The 17,278-nt window shown below is 38.4% G+C and overlaps 1 protein-coding gene across 3 annotated transcripts in view; it reads right to left on the reverse strand.

Annotated features, from left to right (window-relative positions):
* ACSBG1 (acyl-CoA synthetase bubblegum family member 1) overlaps window positions 1–16,825 on the reverse strand; it is a 34,856-nt gene extending 18,031 nt beyond the window's left edge. For 2 of the 3 annotated variants that reach the window (XM_039558026.1, XM_010412349.3), the window contains exons 1-2: window positions 16,661–16,824; window positions 7,720–7,802 (exon numbers count right to left, since the gene is read on the reverse strand). In XM_039558026.1, the coding sequence (XP_039413960.1) occupies window positions 7,720–7,802; window positions 16,661–16,740 (163 nt within the window). In that variant the 5' untranslated portion in view covers window positions 16,741–16,824. Of the gene's footprint in view, window positions 1–7,719; window positions 7,803–16,660 lie in introns of all 3 variants that reach the window. The other variant, XM_039558027.1, reaches the window with a different exon arrangement.
* Between the last annotated feature and the right edge of the window lie 453 nt (window positions 16,826–17,278).

A 17,278-nucleotide genomic window follows, 5' to 3' on the forward strand; every position in this document is an offset into this window, starting at 1 on the left:
CCTTGGTTCTTGCAAACCTGCAAGAGGCTGAGTATGAATACATTCCTTAGAGAACCTAGGGGTTATCAAGTTGGCAAAATTCAGGTGAATTCTCACATGCAAAGCACAAACATTCCCATAACTCCCTGGTCAAACAGTTTGTATACTTATGAACAGAATAGTATAAGAACATTTTAACAACATTTTTTTCCTTAGATTTACTTCCATAAATGAAGCAATATTTCTAGCATAGACATAAAAAAATATATACTCTACAGTGAGCTGATGAAAAAATTTTAGACCAAAGTGCTTGGGTTTGTCAGAATTAAGAGCAACAGAAAACAGCACTTTTTGAAGTTCCTAATACAAGTTAATAAGCATAACTGTCTTTTACTACACTTACAGAAAGCAAAAGTTGTAAAGCAAGCTCAGTTAGTATCTGTGCTGTTTCCTGCCACCTCAGTGGCTGAAAAAGAGCAGTTTTGGAGTGTTAGAAGTACAACATGCATCACATCCCTCTCCAATGCTATTCTAGTTGCTTCAGAAGTCTGGGAACTGCCTCTCTGAGCACTTCTGACAATATATGAATACACCAGCCATAGCTGGAGCCACACCAGTGCTTTAGAACACACTTGCAGCCTCCCTCAAGTCAGGCTAGCAATCTGCACCAAGAGCCAGAGGCACAGCAAGATGTTGTAAGCTCACAAACATTTCATTCCATTCCTGCTCCTGGCTGGCAGATTTGCCAAATAGAAGGTGCTAATGACAACAATAAGTACAAATAAAGCTGCTTCATCTCCACGTGCCTTCATTTTCTCATGTGTAAATTGCACATAGTGATTTTCAAAACAGGTGGAGCTGTGCTGAGGTCAGTGGAGAAAGGGCATCATAAATCCAGACAGTTTAGAAAACAAATAGCTCTGAAGGATATTAGGTAATAGACTTTATCAAAGTGTAAGCAGTAGCACCCAATAAATACTTTATGAGTTGAGAAGGCAAAGCAGGTGTTTGCGCACTTAACCCCAATGCAGGTGTGAAAAGGTTGAAAGGTAAGACCGGTCAGACACAGAATCTATTGTTAATCCAAAGGTTTACTGTCTGCAGTGACACACCAAAGCCCAGATGAAAAACTCTATATAGAGATGTTCTGGCTTCTTAAAACAACAAAGGTGTCAGGGATTGCAGGCGTGCTTGGACACAGGTGGGTGACTGTTCTGTTCAAAACAAAATCATACCATACAGAACTAAAATACAACATTCTGGTCCATGTACTAAAAATGCTCCTGAATAAAGGGTACCTCTCTTGAAGGAAACAGAAAATATTAGCAACATTCCTACAATAACATTACAGAAATTGCATTAATAGTGATTTTCATCTCAGATGTGCAGCAGATAACTGCACAGTTCCCAGAGAAGAATGAAAATCAATCAAATGCCTGAAATATACATAGAAACCAAAAATGTACTTGAAAACTGGGTTTCCTTTTGTTTTCCTTATTCAGGTTTTTCCAGCATTAAAAAGGCATATTTGATTCATATAAAAGACAAAGAACAGAACTGGTTTCAGAGACTGTGTGCACCACCTTAATAATACTCAAGATACAGTGCAAATAAATATAAACTTGAATGCCCATTCAGCGTCCACTTTTGCATGTTTTTGCAGGTAGAACTTAAATCTCAAAAACTGTTCTGAAATCTCAATAAGCCAAATAATTCTGAAAATCTAATTAGTCTGTCCCCAGAGCTAGTAAAAACAACATGAACAATATATTCCTCTGTCAGTTTGCAGAGGGATTTTGAGCAGAGGGCTCATTCTTTGCAGAAAGTGCCTGGGAAGGAATGCCTGGCTAAATACTAAATGCATCAATTATAAATGTTGGGAGAAGCAAAACAGGTGCTCTGCCTCAGTAGCATCTGAAAGTTAAACTGCAACGTCCAGGCTGGAAATCAACTCAGTACCTCCTGAAACCAAAGTGGAAATCAGAATAAGACCCCTCTAAATACACTATTATCATTGGTTCATTATACAACTGTAGCTTCACAGAGTACAAGGAAAAAAACCAGCATTCCAGCACAAAGCACTCAATGCCACTGAAAGTTTTCTGTATGCATGAAAGTTGTTCCTTTCCTCTTTCTTCCACTAACTCCTGCTACCTGCATTATACTTCAGACCCCAAATACTTCTCCATCCACTACTATGTGACCTTGGCTCATGTCCTTCATGTGAATTCTGAAGGGCAGGTATGTTGCAAAAAGATTTCTGCTTAAAGAAGGCTATATTGTAAGGTAAAACAAAAAGAGCAGAGATTTTATCCAGGTAATAAAATCTTGACTGTCACTGTTTGAGACCCTTGAAGTACACTTTTTTCCCCATGTCGTTCTCCTCCAAGGCCAAAAACTCCACGATCCAACTGCATTTTACATGTTTCACTGTCTTCACTACTAAAGGAAGAGATGGCTCGGGGTAGTCTCACACATAAGTTATATCAGGATGATTGTACTGCAACTTGTCTTGGGAACTGTTCTAAATACCTGGGATTTCAGGTGGGCAGTTTTCCCCCTAAGGTGAAAACTTAGGCATAAATTTTCAACAAGGAACTTTACAGGAGAAAAAAAATAGTTAAGAACCACTTGAAAGATACACTTGCAGTTTTCAACTGATCTTTTACAATACAATCCTAAAATTAGGAACCATTTACATGTGAATACTGACTTACAAAAGTACATTTGTTACTCAGACATTTTCTACCAAGTTTGAAATGATACACAACATAAAACACATTTTGTATTTTTAACAGCCAGTTTATTCCTTCCACCATGTACAATGGGAAGTTTTGACATGGTACAAGCTCAGATATCAAAAATTACTTTAAACAAATAAAGGAATTGTTATTTGTTTGGGTTTTGGGGGTTTTTGTTCGTTTGTTTGGGTTTTTGTTTGGTTTTTTGTTTGTTAGTTTTGGGGGTTTTGGGGGTTTTTTTCATGAATACTCAGTCTGGCTGAAACTGCTGGGCCTCTGGGATATATGAAGGAGACTCTGTAGTAGTTAAAAAACAAAGACAAGAGAAATACACTAATCTACAGCTTAAAGCTAATATAATTAGTGAAACCTTTTCTCTGTTCACTACCTGACCCACAAGTATTCTGGTGACTGCCAAAAAGGATTTGAGAATGTAAATGAATTCAGATGTTTATGGAGGAACAGTTTTGAGAGTCATATAAAAAGCAAAAGACCCAAGGTCACCTTTCAGACAGATAAACAAACAGACAGGCTGATTGTGGAATGGCCCTGCTGCATGACCTGAGCCACTCCAAGTGATATTCCATAGATGTGCCCTGCGAAGCAAGAACTAAACCAGTAATTTAACTTCTGCTTGAAAATGAATCAGATTTAACTCACAAAACAGTGTCTTGATTATATGCCAGATGCTGCAAAACAACACTCTGCCCTAATGATGAGAGAAGGAATTCAGCTTTTTGCTGGAGGCATTCCTGACAGACAGTCATCACGCAAGATTCCACAGCTATGATGTCATCACATTCTGCTGACAACAGAAATACATAATTCCTCCTCTCACCCACTATTTTTCACTTTTCTTCAAGATGTTTGGGACCCTGAAAGATTAACTTCTTTTTAGTAGAAGCTCTAGCCGAGTATACACTGCTTAGAGTCTGAAAGCTTAGTATCTGTGTCAAACTTCTCCTTGTGCCAAGAAACAGATTAAACAAAAGTACAGAACTTTGCAATTTCAAGTGAACCTGAAAGTCTCAGCCAGCCTAAACACATGGTGATTCTTCCAATAAAATACATAAACCAGCTCCTGTGGCTTGCCTTTCAACAGCTTGGGGAGGAAAAGGGTTTTCTTCTATATTACCAGTTTTCCACAATAAACACGTAATTTTACCCTCTGTAACAGAAAAAACAATAAATAGAGGAAATCTTTTTAAATTAGCCAAAACACACAAAAATATTTCACTTAATGGAAACTTATACTTTTTCCAATGGAGGAAAAGGGAACAATTATTAATTGCAATAAAATACTCTGCTCTTCACATCAGTGAAAACCCCTACCAGTGTGGATCAGAGAAATAAGATATGGTCCAAAGAATGCCTTCACAAGCTGGGAGGGAGTGGTGCACCACGACAAGTACAAAATAAGCTTCATAACAATACGGACGCTTCTAAAACTGATTACAATGCACCAAAATGAAAGTGTGTAGAGGGTGTAATCAGGAGGAAACATCACTACAGAAACATTGCCCAGGCATGCAGGAATAGAAAATCAAAACTTAGAATTGAAATTGGTGAGTAATGTGACAAAGCACAAGAAGGGCTTCTACAGGTACAGTGACAGCCAAAAGGATAACCAGTGATACTGTGGGCAACTCACTGGCACAGGACATGCAAAGGGCTGATGCTCTCAGTGCCTTTTTCACCTTGGTATTTACTGGCAAGGTCAGGCTTCCTGAGTTTCCATGCCTAGTGGCATGTGAGACACATACAAAAGAGTTGATGGGACCACATGGGATCCTTCAGAGTGGACACTAAGAAACCAGGTCAAAGCCATCGCAAGGCTGTTCTCTGTCAACTTTGAGAAAGCACAGCAATCTGCTAAGGTTCCCATCACAAGAAAAAAGGCAAATGTCACACCTGTCTTCAAAAAGCAGAAGAAAAGAGGATTCAGACAACTAAGGGCCAATCAGCCTCACCTCAGTCCATGGAAATGCTATAGGACTCTCCTATAAATCATTTTGAGCCATAAAATGGTGACTGACAACAGCCGGAACGGACCGACCTGACTTGGCCCTGGTAAATCTAGCTCACCTGGCTTACATCATGGCTCTGACACGGTGAGAGCAGTGGAACATTGCTTACTTTACCTTTAACAAGGTCTTTGACAAGTTCTATATAGCTCAGCATTCTTGGAAGGTTTGAACCAGCTGGAATTGGAGGAACAGGTGGATAAAAAATTGACTGGATAAGTAGTCTTTGAGAACAGTGATCAACAACTCTAATTAGCAGTCAATTCCAAGTGACATTCATCAGGGGTTACTTGTGAGAATGACACTGTTCAACGATGGCACTGTTGTCCTGGACAATAGAATGCAACCTCACCAGCTTCAATGACGACACCAAACTTGAGGAAGTGACTGACAGGACAAAAGGCAGGGCAGCCATCCAGATGGACCTCAGCACACTGGAAGAATGGGCTGGTATGACCTGAAAGCTCGACAAACTTGCAGCCAAGTCTTGCACTCTGGGGAGGATAACCCCATGGCCCAGCATGGGCTGGATGCCAGCTGGCTCAGCAGAAAAGCCCATGAGGTTTGTGGTGGACAGGTTGGCTGCGAGTCAGCTGTATGCCCCAATGGGGGCTAACTACACCCCTGGCTGCATTGGCAAGATCATAGCCAGCAGACCAAGGAAAGTGATTATTTGCCCCTACTCAGTGCTCCTGAGGCTGCACCTGAAGCAGTGTGCAGCTTTGGCAGCCCCAGTGCAAGAGAGAGATCCTGACAAACAAACTGGCACAAGCCCAAAAGAGGGACTCCCAGGCAGTCAGGGGCCCAGTGCACACCATGTACGAGAAGCCCATGCAGGTCTGGAGGAGACGAAGTATGAATCTACCTGCAGTTTGCCAAAGACTAAAGCAGGTGTTACAAGGAAAACAAATTCTTCTCAGAGGCACACATCAGAAGAACAAGAGGCCATGGACATGAGCTGCAGCAAGGAAAATTCTTGCTGGATCAAGAATTTCACAATGTAGGTGACTCAGCCTAAGAAGAGGGACTGAGAGACTGTACAATATCCATCCCTGGAGGTTTTCAAAACTCAGCTGAACAAAGCCACAAGGCTTCCTATGAGCAGAAAGATGTCCTAGTTGCCCTCCACTGCTCTTTTCCAACATAAATTATTTTGTTGATTCCATCAGTATAAAACCAGCATGGATGAGTTCTCTTCTAACCTCACACTGGTTTTAAGTCAATGTAATCCTTGCTGCCAACAGTAAGGATACTCTGGATTTACATATCCATTAGAAACCACAAAATCTGGCCTGCTTCCACAGGAATGAGCTTCTATACATTGGTGGAAAGGAATGAGGAAAAAATTCCAGAACAACCTGTGGTCTTCATTAGAAAAATTTACTCCTGAGGTTGCAGAATGAACCAATTATAAAGTGAGGAAGACAGTTCCGCACAACTACAAAATACCAGAATCTCCTTCTTTATTCTTTATATACAATGTAGACGCCCTGCAACCAGACACTGAACTTCCTTCTCATAGAGTATTTTTTGAGAGGAGTTTTTGAAATTCAGCCCTCACTTCACCACACAGCATCTGCATAGCAGTGTGATGTTTTCAAGTTAAACACTGCTTCTCATTTAAATGGATAAGAAGTAGTGCCACAGATTCCCAAAGCCAAATAGAAGACAAAGTCTAACAAATTGTAAGCTCCTGATTCATCAACTTAGAAACATACCTAAACACCAATAAAGGAACTGCTTAATTAAAATGGATGAGGTGTGACTTGTGTTTGCAGGAAAATTATGATGGAACAGCTGGAATGGCTTCTACCCTTAGCTGTTCACCTCACCTTTGTGGCAGAGGCTGTGGTCACCTCTGTAGGAGTGGCTGAATGGCATGTGCATTCCTTCCAGAGCACTGCTTTACAACCCAGCTTACTTCTCTAAACTGCAGCCAGCAGCAACCTCTGGGAGAGAAGCAGGTAGGCAGCTGACAGCATTAACCACTGTCCCAGATAAATTCTTAGAAAAATAGGTCAGAGCCTTCACAAGCACACAAGCAAGTACTCTGCAGAATCACAGCCTCAGTGATAATCTACATATAGAACGTGTGGCTCAAATAGTTCAATCAGATACCCTGAAAATTTGAAAACAGGCATTTGTTATCACCTTTATTCATTTATATCCACATTTATTTCCTGCTCACTGAAAGCATACAGCTAGCAGTTCACTTCTTGGAAAGAACCCAACTGTGTATCAAAGACTGCCTTTTGAAAAGCAACTATATAGCCACACAGATAGATTTATACACATGTATAAAGTCTGCATGCAAGACTCCTACATAGATCTATATCTGTGTACTCATTGCTTCAGTTTTCTCCTAGAACAAATATTCTGTTTCAATGAGCATATTTAGATAAAAGTAACAGCCTCACCAAGGCAACAGGGAGCTCCCTTAGGGCTGCAAACCTTCCAAAGAACCTCAGAAAGTTCTGCGAGCAAACCTCTTTTAAGCCACATGATAGCACATTCAGGCAAGTCATTCACCGCTGCAGTTGGATTAAATGACACCGCTATGCACATGCTGCAACGCAACACAGAACTGACCAAAGCACAGATATTCCTTAAAAGCCTCCAGTCATTACACTGCACACCAAATCCTCCCCAGTCGACAGCTGGTGAGTAGGCTGTGATGCCAAAGGTAACCCAACAATTTGCATGATTCCCAATGGGATCAAGCTATTTTTCATTTTTATCTAGTCATCATCTCAAATACAGACAAACACTGGCAGAAACTATTAAATCCATGCAAATTTACAGACAACTCCTGAAATTTTTTCAGCTGCCCTGACTCACTTCAGTTTTATTTTAATTTTGTCTTACATTATCTGAGAAATTGTCAGTCATAACCTGTTAGAATAGACACAAAAATTACATTAAAAAAAATTCTAAGAAGAGCTCGAATTTCCAAGGATCACCTTTTACATGCTTACCTGCTGGCTCTATGCCTTCACCCTGGGCCTCCTCCAAATGAGGCAGCAGATCTCTGCAGACAGTCTGTGCATCTACAAAGGTTCTAAAAGCAAACAGAGCTATTAAGATGTTATCCAGGAGTAGGATCTACTACAATCAACATACAATATGCAATATAAGTATCAAAAGGGAAACAAAAACACAGCTTGCAAGCACTTTGAAATTCAAGCAGGTGGAACCAGAAAGCTCAGAGCTATCAAATACATTTTGACTCTGTTGCAAACTCCACTACAACCCAGTTAAATGGAAATGTCTTCACTCTAAGGATGAAATTCTTTATTTCACACTTTTGGTTTTAACATCATGGGATATACCAGATGAAGACACTAACTTTGAACCTCCACAAAGAGGCCGTGAACAATACAAGTATGAAAAATGAGTTACCAATCTTAAACCTGATTACACTGCCACTACTAATATCACAACACCTTGTAAATTGCCACTGTTAATACCTGTTGAAGCTCTGAAGTCAGGGGGGGTTATTCTAGGCCAGGAAGAGAAGGCAATTTAGTTAATAATAATAATAACAATAACAATAATAATGAAGTTTCTCAAAAATTTCACCAGCACAACAAATTATCATTAACACATGGATGAAATTAACTTTTCCTGGCTAAAAGTAAACAAACCAAGTTTAAAGCACAAAAACAAATTCCAACCCAAAAAGTCTGTAAGGTGACAGACTGCAAAGAATTCCATCAGCAAAATACCTAACAATCAGCATTTAGAATGACTGCATATAGCAATGCACTGCAGATTATTAATGAATAGCAGCATAAAGATTTTTTAATTTAATTAATTCCATTTCATAGAACAAGTGGGAATCAGCAGCCTTTAGAGGCTAAGAAGTTAAGATTTCCTTCATTCCATCTCCATAGGTACAACAGAAGAGTCCTGAGTGAAGCTCAGGAAGTCCTTCCCCTCCACAGTGCAATAAATTAACTCAAAACATAGAAAAAGAAAGCTGAAACAATGCTCTTCACAGCTCAAATAAACAACAACCTCAAAAGCAGTTTTTTACACAGTGGTGACGGGGAGCAAATGGCAGGACCAAACACTACATCAGACGTTATCACCTATTTCATATTAACAACTACACTTGTAAAATACTCATATGTGGGACACTCCTAGAATTTATTATTGTTAGTCACAATGAAATAAAACTGCAAAAAAGCCCTAACCAATTTGTATCCCTTTTACAAGAATGCAGCAGACTGCGTAACTCTTCACCCCTCAGAAGTGACAACCACAGTTCTTTTCCTGCCTTGCTCCGCCCCGCAGGTCCTCTCGGAGGAGGGCACAGGTCACAAAAGCAGCTGAAGGAAAACAAGGAGTCATCACTAATGTTGCCTGTGAGGATATTTCCTCTCTTGCTAATGGCATAATAGGACAAAACATGAAAGGGCTTGTCTGATAAGCAAAATGAGGCTCTGAAAATAGTTACTGGCTTGGTGAAGGCAGATGCTGATGAGAAACTGAGTAATTTAAATATAGAAGGGGATTATCCTGCACTTTGAGAGGTAAGCCTGTGTTTGATATGTGGAAGAAATGGTGACTTAATGAAGTGGGATTGCAAAGACAGAATGAAAGACCAGGAAGACTTATTTGGCAATAAAACCAAAACAAAACATCTGAAATAACCTAAAAAAAAAGTGTTTGTCTGCCATCTCAAAGCACTTGATATAATTATTGATTCTTTTCCTATTTTAAAGAAAACCTACATTTGATGTTTAGTAATCCAGTGGAATCTTTTCCTTTAAATATCTTGGGAATAATAAAGCTTTTTAAATTTTACTATTTTACAAAACAAATAAGCCGAAGTCTTGGTCTAAAGATAACTGAACATCCCTTTTGATGAAAACAAAGAGCAGAAAAGCCTTCAGAATAAAACAACTCTGATTAGTAATGTATCAGAAGAGCCTCATTTGAGGATACTCAAAACTTTAATAAACATCATTAATGTCTTTTCCCAGATTATTACCTTTTTAGTTTGCTTTAGTCTTATCTGTTATAGGATACTGGTTCAGCTTACATTATGTTCCATTTATAGAAAACCAGCCAACCAACACCTGAACTTCTGAACTTCCTCTGGTAATGCTTCAATGTGCAGAACTTCTGTGAAGAGTCCTACATGTTCAGTATCTTCATGAACGTTAAAGTTGGTAACACTCCATGCAATAAAGTTGCTACCTGTCCCCATGAATTAAGCAGCTTGTTTGAGAGTGAAGTTTTTTGCCCTGAAAGTACAATTAAGAAATTTTCTCTTCCAACAACAATTCCTGTGTATATTCAGAACCATCGTTTCTGACTGAAAGAATGTGGTTTTGATGTCCTTACTTTTACCTCCTATTAGGACTTGTTCTTTAAAAATTAAGTAAATATCCAAGAATGGTTATGGTATCTGGAATTGTTCAAGACTGAACTGAGCAGAATTTGGTGGGGCTGCCTGATCAAGAGCTTACTGAACATATACTGCAGCAAGGAGGAAAGGCACTGCAGAACCACGGCGTGGTGCCAAGATGCCCCAGCAAAACCAAAATGCTTTGGAGATCTGGACTTTGGCTCTTAAATTTTTTATTAAGACTGAGGTTCTGCATAAATTATTCAGTGTTATTAGTGCAGGGCCAGCATCTTCCAAAATCCAACTACCAGTTTAAAAGTTGATTTTCTATGTCTGATTCCTGCAAGTTTATAGTTCCAAAGATAATATGCAAAAACCTCTACGAATCACACAGAGCAAGAATTTAACAGTAGAGGTCACTTCAACAAGTCAATTAGACCAAAATGAGATCATGTTACAAAACATTGACCAGCTAGAACTATCCAAAGCATATTTCTGTATAACTCCATTAGCATGGGTGATTTTTGAATGACAGTATTTCCTGATGTAATTTGGACTTTAATTTCAAGGTACCATTCTAGCAAACACGACCTCATCTGCTGCCTGAATTCAACACACTGCCCTCACCTGAGACAGAAGCACAGCTTAGGCTGACCAGCTTATCCAAAGGTCTGGGACAAAGCCCAACCCACCCGCAGCTCCCACCACTCCCCTGTGCCCCTTGGACGCTATTTCACACTGAAGCTGTTCTCACACACCAGGCCAACCTGAAAAGCAAGAATCTGAATGCTCTCTATACTGGATTAACAAAGGGACAGCTTCCTTTCCGTCTGTCTTTCCATGATTGTAACAGCTCTAGTGAGATTTATCTTTGCAACCCCGTGGAAGCAATGTGTGTGTGAGGTAAAATAATGACTGATGTAACTGACAGCCCTTCCTGCTGGGTGTGAGTCACCAGAGGAGAAGCATCCAATCTGGATTTGCTGGCATAGCAATTACTGGTTTTATCTGAGTGTATTTGATAGCAACCACTGAATACAGTATCATTTCTTATTGTAGCTACAGAAACTGAATGCCACAGCTAAATCTCTCTGCTTTTATCATTGCAAAATGACAGTGCTCTTTTGCTAATTGCACACTAGAAAAACTGTTTGTTCTGTTACCATAATGATGCTTAGTGCTTTATGGCACTACTTACTGCGATACTAATTTCCATAATATTTTGTTGTTGTTTTAAGGGACTTCGGAATTAGCCTTTTCCTTCCACAGGCTCTGTTTCCTGGTCTGGCAATTAGAATTTCTGCTTACACCTCATACTCTAGGCCAAATACAGTCAGATATTTGCTGTCCTCTAAATTATTTCCTCATAGTAAAATCTGGTGAAAATACAAACAATAAAACTGAAGAGAATCTATGAAGTCAGTCTTTAATATGACAATAAACCATTTCTTCTATGGGGAAAACATTTTACAGAAATTCTCACTCAAATAAGTCCTACAGGACACGCTGATTGTCCTGTATAATTAGGTTAGCAGCTTTTCTCTCAAATTTAAAAACTATGAAATTTATGTTCTAGGATACATTTTGGCCTTGTTTCTGCAGAGGGATTTCTACTATCACAAACTGGACCAAACGAACACTGTTATGCAGCCATCATATTAATATGAAATTTAAGGGGAACCTATTCATTAAACAGATTATGTATGGGAACAAGTAAAAAGACATCTCATTCTTTTGGTATTCCTATTCCTGATCACTGTTGTTCAATTCTTGTAACCTTGTCAGTATAAAGTTTTTACCACTTGGCTCTCTACAGGGATTATTAAAAATTTTAAAAGATCAACCTTCCTATAGAAAGAGAGACTTTCTGTAAAGTTGCAAAAATAAGCTGTTTAACAAATAATTACATACATAAACTGTTAGTACATTATTCAGCACAAGGTGTTCCTTTAGACTTCAGGATATTTACTGATAACCCTCTACACACATATAGCAAGTCAAAGTACTTTGAAGTCTGGAAATCACATTCACGACTGCTCATGAAGAAGACTCAAATAAACATTTTTTTGCCATGAAACCAGTAGGTAGTTCAGACTACACATTCACCCAGATCCATATTCTGAGCTTCCAGACCTGTGCTGTCAGATTCACAATGAAGATACCATCTTCTCCTCCCTTTCTTGGTATTCCTGTTGCAGAGGCTTCTCCATTACACAGCTTCTCCACTCCCACCCTGCTCCTGGATACTGTTGTACCACATATGTGAGATTACCATACAGCAAAATTATTTTTATTAATTAATTATTTCTATTCTGGTTTAATGTATGAGACATATGCACTTTTGAAGATAATGCATTCATAATATACATTATTAGATAAGATGAGGTTTATGTGATGCCTAATTTTAGAAGAACAGTATGTTCAAGGTGCAAAGCTCTGGCTGTGGTCAACCATGTTACTGCAGTTCAGGTCCACTTAAATTCCAAAGCTTTTAATATAAAACTATTGCATGATTTTTCTGCTTTCATCCTTTCAAAAAAAATTATCTTGCAGAATGTCTGCAACAGAGAACACAGCCAATAAGGAGGGAATGCTCAGTTACAGTGTCTGCTGAGTGCATACAATTTCTCTGTCACTTACATGGTTTTTCCAAAAAGCAATCCCATTTAGCTGCTCCTGGGAGTGCTCTCATGGCACTGCTTCCAGACTCAGTGGCTCTCAGGAAGGCTCACTGGTGTTCTGCCCTCACTGTGATGATCCAAAGCAGTGCAGCTCCTTCCTCTGACTTGCTGTTCCTCTGAGCATATCACCTACAAGCTCACCCACCACCAGGCTGCATTCATGTGGCAGTAGGCATGTTACTTCATACTTCTTACAACACAGTCCCCACCTTTTAATTAAACTCCTTTCTCTGCTTGCCTTGCCCAAAGAAATATTTTGTAAGTCACAGGTGTTTATCTTAGGGAGCAACGTGTGCAGATCCCCATATGCACAAGTATTTTTTTTCCCAAACACTTCTTTGTTGAACGGGCTTTCCTAACTATTAAATATTAATCCTATTTAATATACACAAAAAAATAGACTGAAGTGGAAAATATGCATTTTTCCAACACAGAACTTTTTAATAAATTTTGTTTTTATTTTTCACTACTTGCTTCTCATGAGGACAACTTAATGAATTCCTTCTCTAAACTCCTCCATCTTGGTGGTTTGATTATTTATGGAATCCATTATAAAGTGGATGATAAAACATTCTTCTTCCAATCAAGTGTCCATCTTTTGCTGTCTTAGTCTTGGTGACAAGCATCCTAAATATTGATCTCTGTTCCAACACAGAAATTCCCCCCTCCAAGCTTTTGTTGCATGTTCTCCAGGCTATATACATTCCAACAGCATTACTCTCCATTAGAGCTGCTTTGGGTCTACATCTGCACATTCTTAAAAACTTTTCATTGGGTGTCAGACATTTTCAACAGCTCATTGTGGCATTTGAATTCAAGATGAAACCATTAAGTATTCATCCGACAACTCTTCTGGCAGCAAAAAGCAATGGCTTAAATTACCTAGAGGTAACCTCCGAAAACTGTAATGATTCTGGCATTTTGCCTAGAAACTTTAGAAACTAAATATCATCATCTGGATCCCATTCATTTGAAATCCTTTCCCAAATCCCCATGTATCCTGCAAGAGTCAAATCCAGTATGTTAAAACAGAACTCTGGGGACAGATTGTAGGCATGAGCACAAGACAATAAATTTAGAATCACAAATATATCCTAGAATTCTAGTCAAAGACAATAAAGTCACTCTGATTTAAGTCAACATAGCACTGCAACTTTGATAGCTCAGCAGCTAAATAGAAACGTGTGACTGGCACAGAAATAGCCAAGCAAATACTGCATCTCCAGACTCTGAGGTGCTGTCAACTGTTACCTAAGACATTCTGAAGATGTTTTCTCATTTTTTATGACATAAGAGAAAAAAAACACACAGTAATGATGCACCACATTAGTTCTATAAATACACATTTTCTGTCATGCAATATTTTTCCTATAGTGAGTAGAGTCACAGGAGTTCCCCATGGCCCTTTAGACATTGCTGTCTACTATGACTGGTCATCTTATTTCCTAATTACTCCTCTATTCAAATGAGGGCAATATTATAATACATTCCTTATTGATTCTATTTAAAAGTTCCCATTTGTCCCTGAAGAACGAGTTAGATTTAGCTGTTAATTGGTTTCCATGCCCTCATGAGACTTAAAAACAGGGCCACGGATCAGCCCAGATATGTTCCTACTCTTGCAAAAAGGCCCAGCTGATTCGACAATTCCTTTGCTTTTCACAGTGCACAAGAAACCACTCTTTGTCAAATTACTCATACAACTTCTTCTCTCACAAAGATATATTTAAAAGCTAAAAAAATGCTTTAATAAATAAAAAAGAACAAATTACTAGTGATAAAGTTAACAGCTAAGATCTATTTTACCATATAACACAGTTGGCATACACCTTGTAGCAAAACCTATCTCTTTACTTGCAAAAAATAGATCTGAAGTCTTTTTTTCTCTTGTTAAGAATAAATATTCTCAAAAATCAGGTCATTTATTTTGGTGAGCAGACCGGTTTTATGGATAGCTGAGAACTACATGGTTGAATGGGAAGAATTGAACAATGTAACGAGCCTTTTTTATTCTCCCCCCAAAAAGGCTCTATTCAGCAGTTGGGAGCAAACTACAACCCTGCCCTGACCTTGGTACAGATTTTCTGGCTCTGTTCTCCCCTGCACAGCAAAAACCTAGACCTGAAGCAGAAATCTTCCAGTAGCTGGCTCTGTATGGCTATTTGCAGGGAAAGCAGCAAAGTTAGGTCACACAGAACTCATTATTTCATCTCTTCCTCATTTTTTAGGTCACACAGATTCAATTTCAGCCTTATAAAAGGTCTTTTTTTCCTATTTCCATTTGATACAATTTTTTTTTCTTTGTCTAGTCCTTTCCACCTGGAATCCTACTTCCAGCATACTAAAAAAGGTATGATAAAGTTTGTTACCTAACTTCAAATCACTACCAGGTAAACAACAGCATTTAACAGGACAACATGCACTGGCTACTTCAAAAAACACAAACAAAACACACAAGTTTTATGCCAAGGACTTTGAATGCATCAAAAGTATTTAGAGTTCTAGGGTCTGATATTCTTTCATTAGAAATACAGAAAAAAAACAAATTCAGAAAAAACATCTTTCTAATACAGCAAGTTTAAGCTTAAACTTCCTGTTTGCAGTGGACCCAAACCACTGTACTTTTAAATTCTCCTATAACTTTTCTTTTTAATGAAGAAAACACAGGAACTTTTTTTTTTTTTTACTTAAGCATGTCACAAATAGAAGCATACATGGACTAAAAGAGAGGCATTATTACTAACTTAGCAAAACCTAACTTTCATGAGTCAGAGTGTACATATACCTATATTGACCATAAATCAAATACGTGTTTTATGATCTTTGGACAGATTAAACCAAAAAGTGACAATTCTACTACCAACTACATTAGGATTCCAGAAGCAACAACAATATATTCAAAAGTTTTCAAAGATTTCTTAAACTTCTTCCTGTTCTGAAAACCTTAAGTCTTTGGATTGCTCCTCATGATTCTTATCCAGGATTACAAAGCCCAGAACAGAAGAAACCATTATGGCAGAAATTATCCCAACCAAACCTTTACCTGAAGGGATCAAGCAAATCTTTCAAGAGACTAACATGCAAGTTGTTCCCTAAACAAATGTGAAGTTAGATGTAACAGAAGACTAAATATCATACAATAGTTCAGTCTCTGGAAATGTATATTAGTACTTAGCAAAACTGACAAACTTCTAACAATCAGAAGCTAAAATATTTCCTGTGAGATGTCTTGTTCTAATCTTAAGTACTTCCAAAAACTCTAGAGATGGGAAGATTTCTCTATCAGAAGATAGCATTCCAGTGACAGATCAACAGGTAGAAGAAATAATGCCTTCTTTTTGTGCTGCCTGGGGCACAAAGGAGAGAGCAGCCAGTGGGATTATTTTACATGTAAAATGTAACATAAACATTAAAATACACTCTTCTAAAATTCACTTCCCCACTTCTGTCTCTAAGAAATGAGTTACCTGGTAAAGTTCTGTTGCCTTTGACAGGAAGAAGATGGTCTATCATAAGGATCAATTATTATCTAAGGATTACTCCCCCAAATCCAGAAGAGGCTAAATAGCCTCTGTGCTATAAAATAAACACTATACAGATATATCCTCTATGCCAATAGGATACAAGCAACATAGTCCAGACTCAGTGATGGCTATTAGGTTTAGTGTCAAAGCAGAATTTAGCATAGGAGAATAAACCTATTTAGAATCTTCATCAACAACTTTCTCTCATTCTAGCCTCAAAAGATATACCTTATTCTTCATTAGATAGTAGACACCAGACAAAATTCTTGTGCATCTGCACAGTAGTACAAGACAAACTTAAGCTATGAAAAACTGGTAGATCAGTTTGTTAAAATAAATGCTCAAGCTACTTTACCCATTTTCACAGCTTCCTGAAACATTCCTTGCATTTTCATCCTGCAATTGTTTTGTGAGAGTCTCTCCACTGTTAGGCATGCTGACAAACCCTCCAAAACTGGTCACAAATATGCTAAAGAACTGTGCAGGTCAGGCATAAATGAGCTACTTGGAGAACCAAAGAAACCAACAGTAACTTGTTATTTGTTAGAAAAAACAACACGTAATACAAGAGGAGGAGACTACTGCTACAAAAGCTATTTCTTTCTGATTTTAACATGCTTGAAATGTCGCAGTGCTTGTGAGCTGCTTACTGTTAAACTTTCCTTTTAATTCACTTTTCTTTAATTATCCATGAGAAGAATTTTAATGAGTTTACAACGCTTTAAGATGCAAATCTTTTCTTTTGCCAAGATTTCAACAAACTTGTTCACACAAGTTGAAGCAATTCGAACTTTACTAAGTCTGGTTTCAAAAAAGAACATTCAATGAAGCTATTTTCTTAAGGAAAACACAGATTAATTACATTAGGAAATGCCTTCAAGTCAATTATACCTATAAAACCCAGTACTGCAACAGCCAAGCACCTCCTCCAGCACCACAACTACAGCAGCACTTCCTGCACCTCATCAGAGCA

The sequence above is a fragment of the Corvus cornix genome, chromosome 10 (assembly GCF_000738735.6).
Source record: "Corvus cornix cornix isolate S_Up_H32 chromosome 10, ASM73873v5, whole genome shotgun sequence".
NCBI lineage: Eukaryota > Metazoa > Chordata > Aves > Passeriformes > Corvidae > Corvus > Corvus cornix.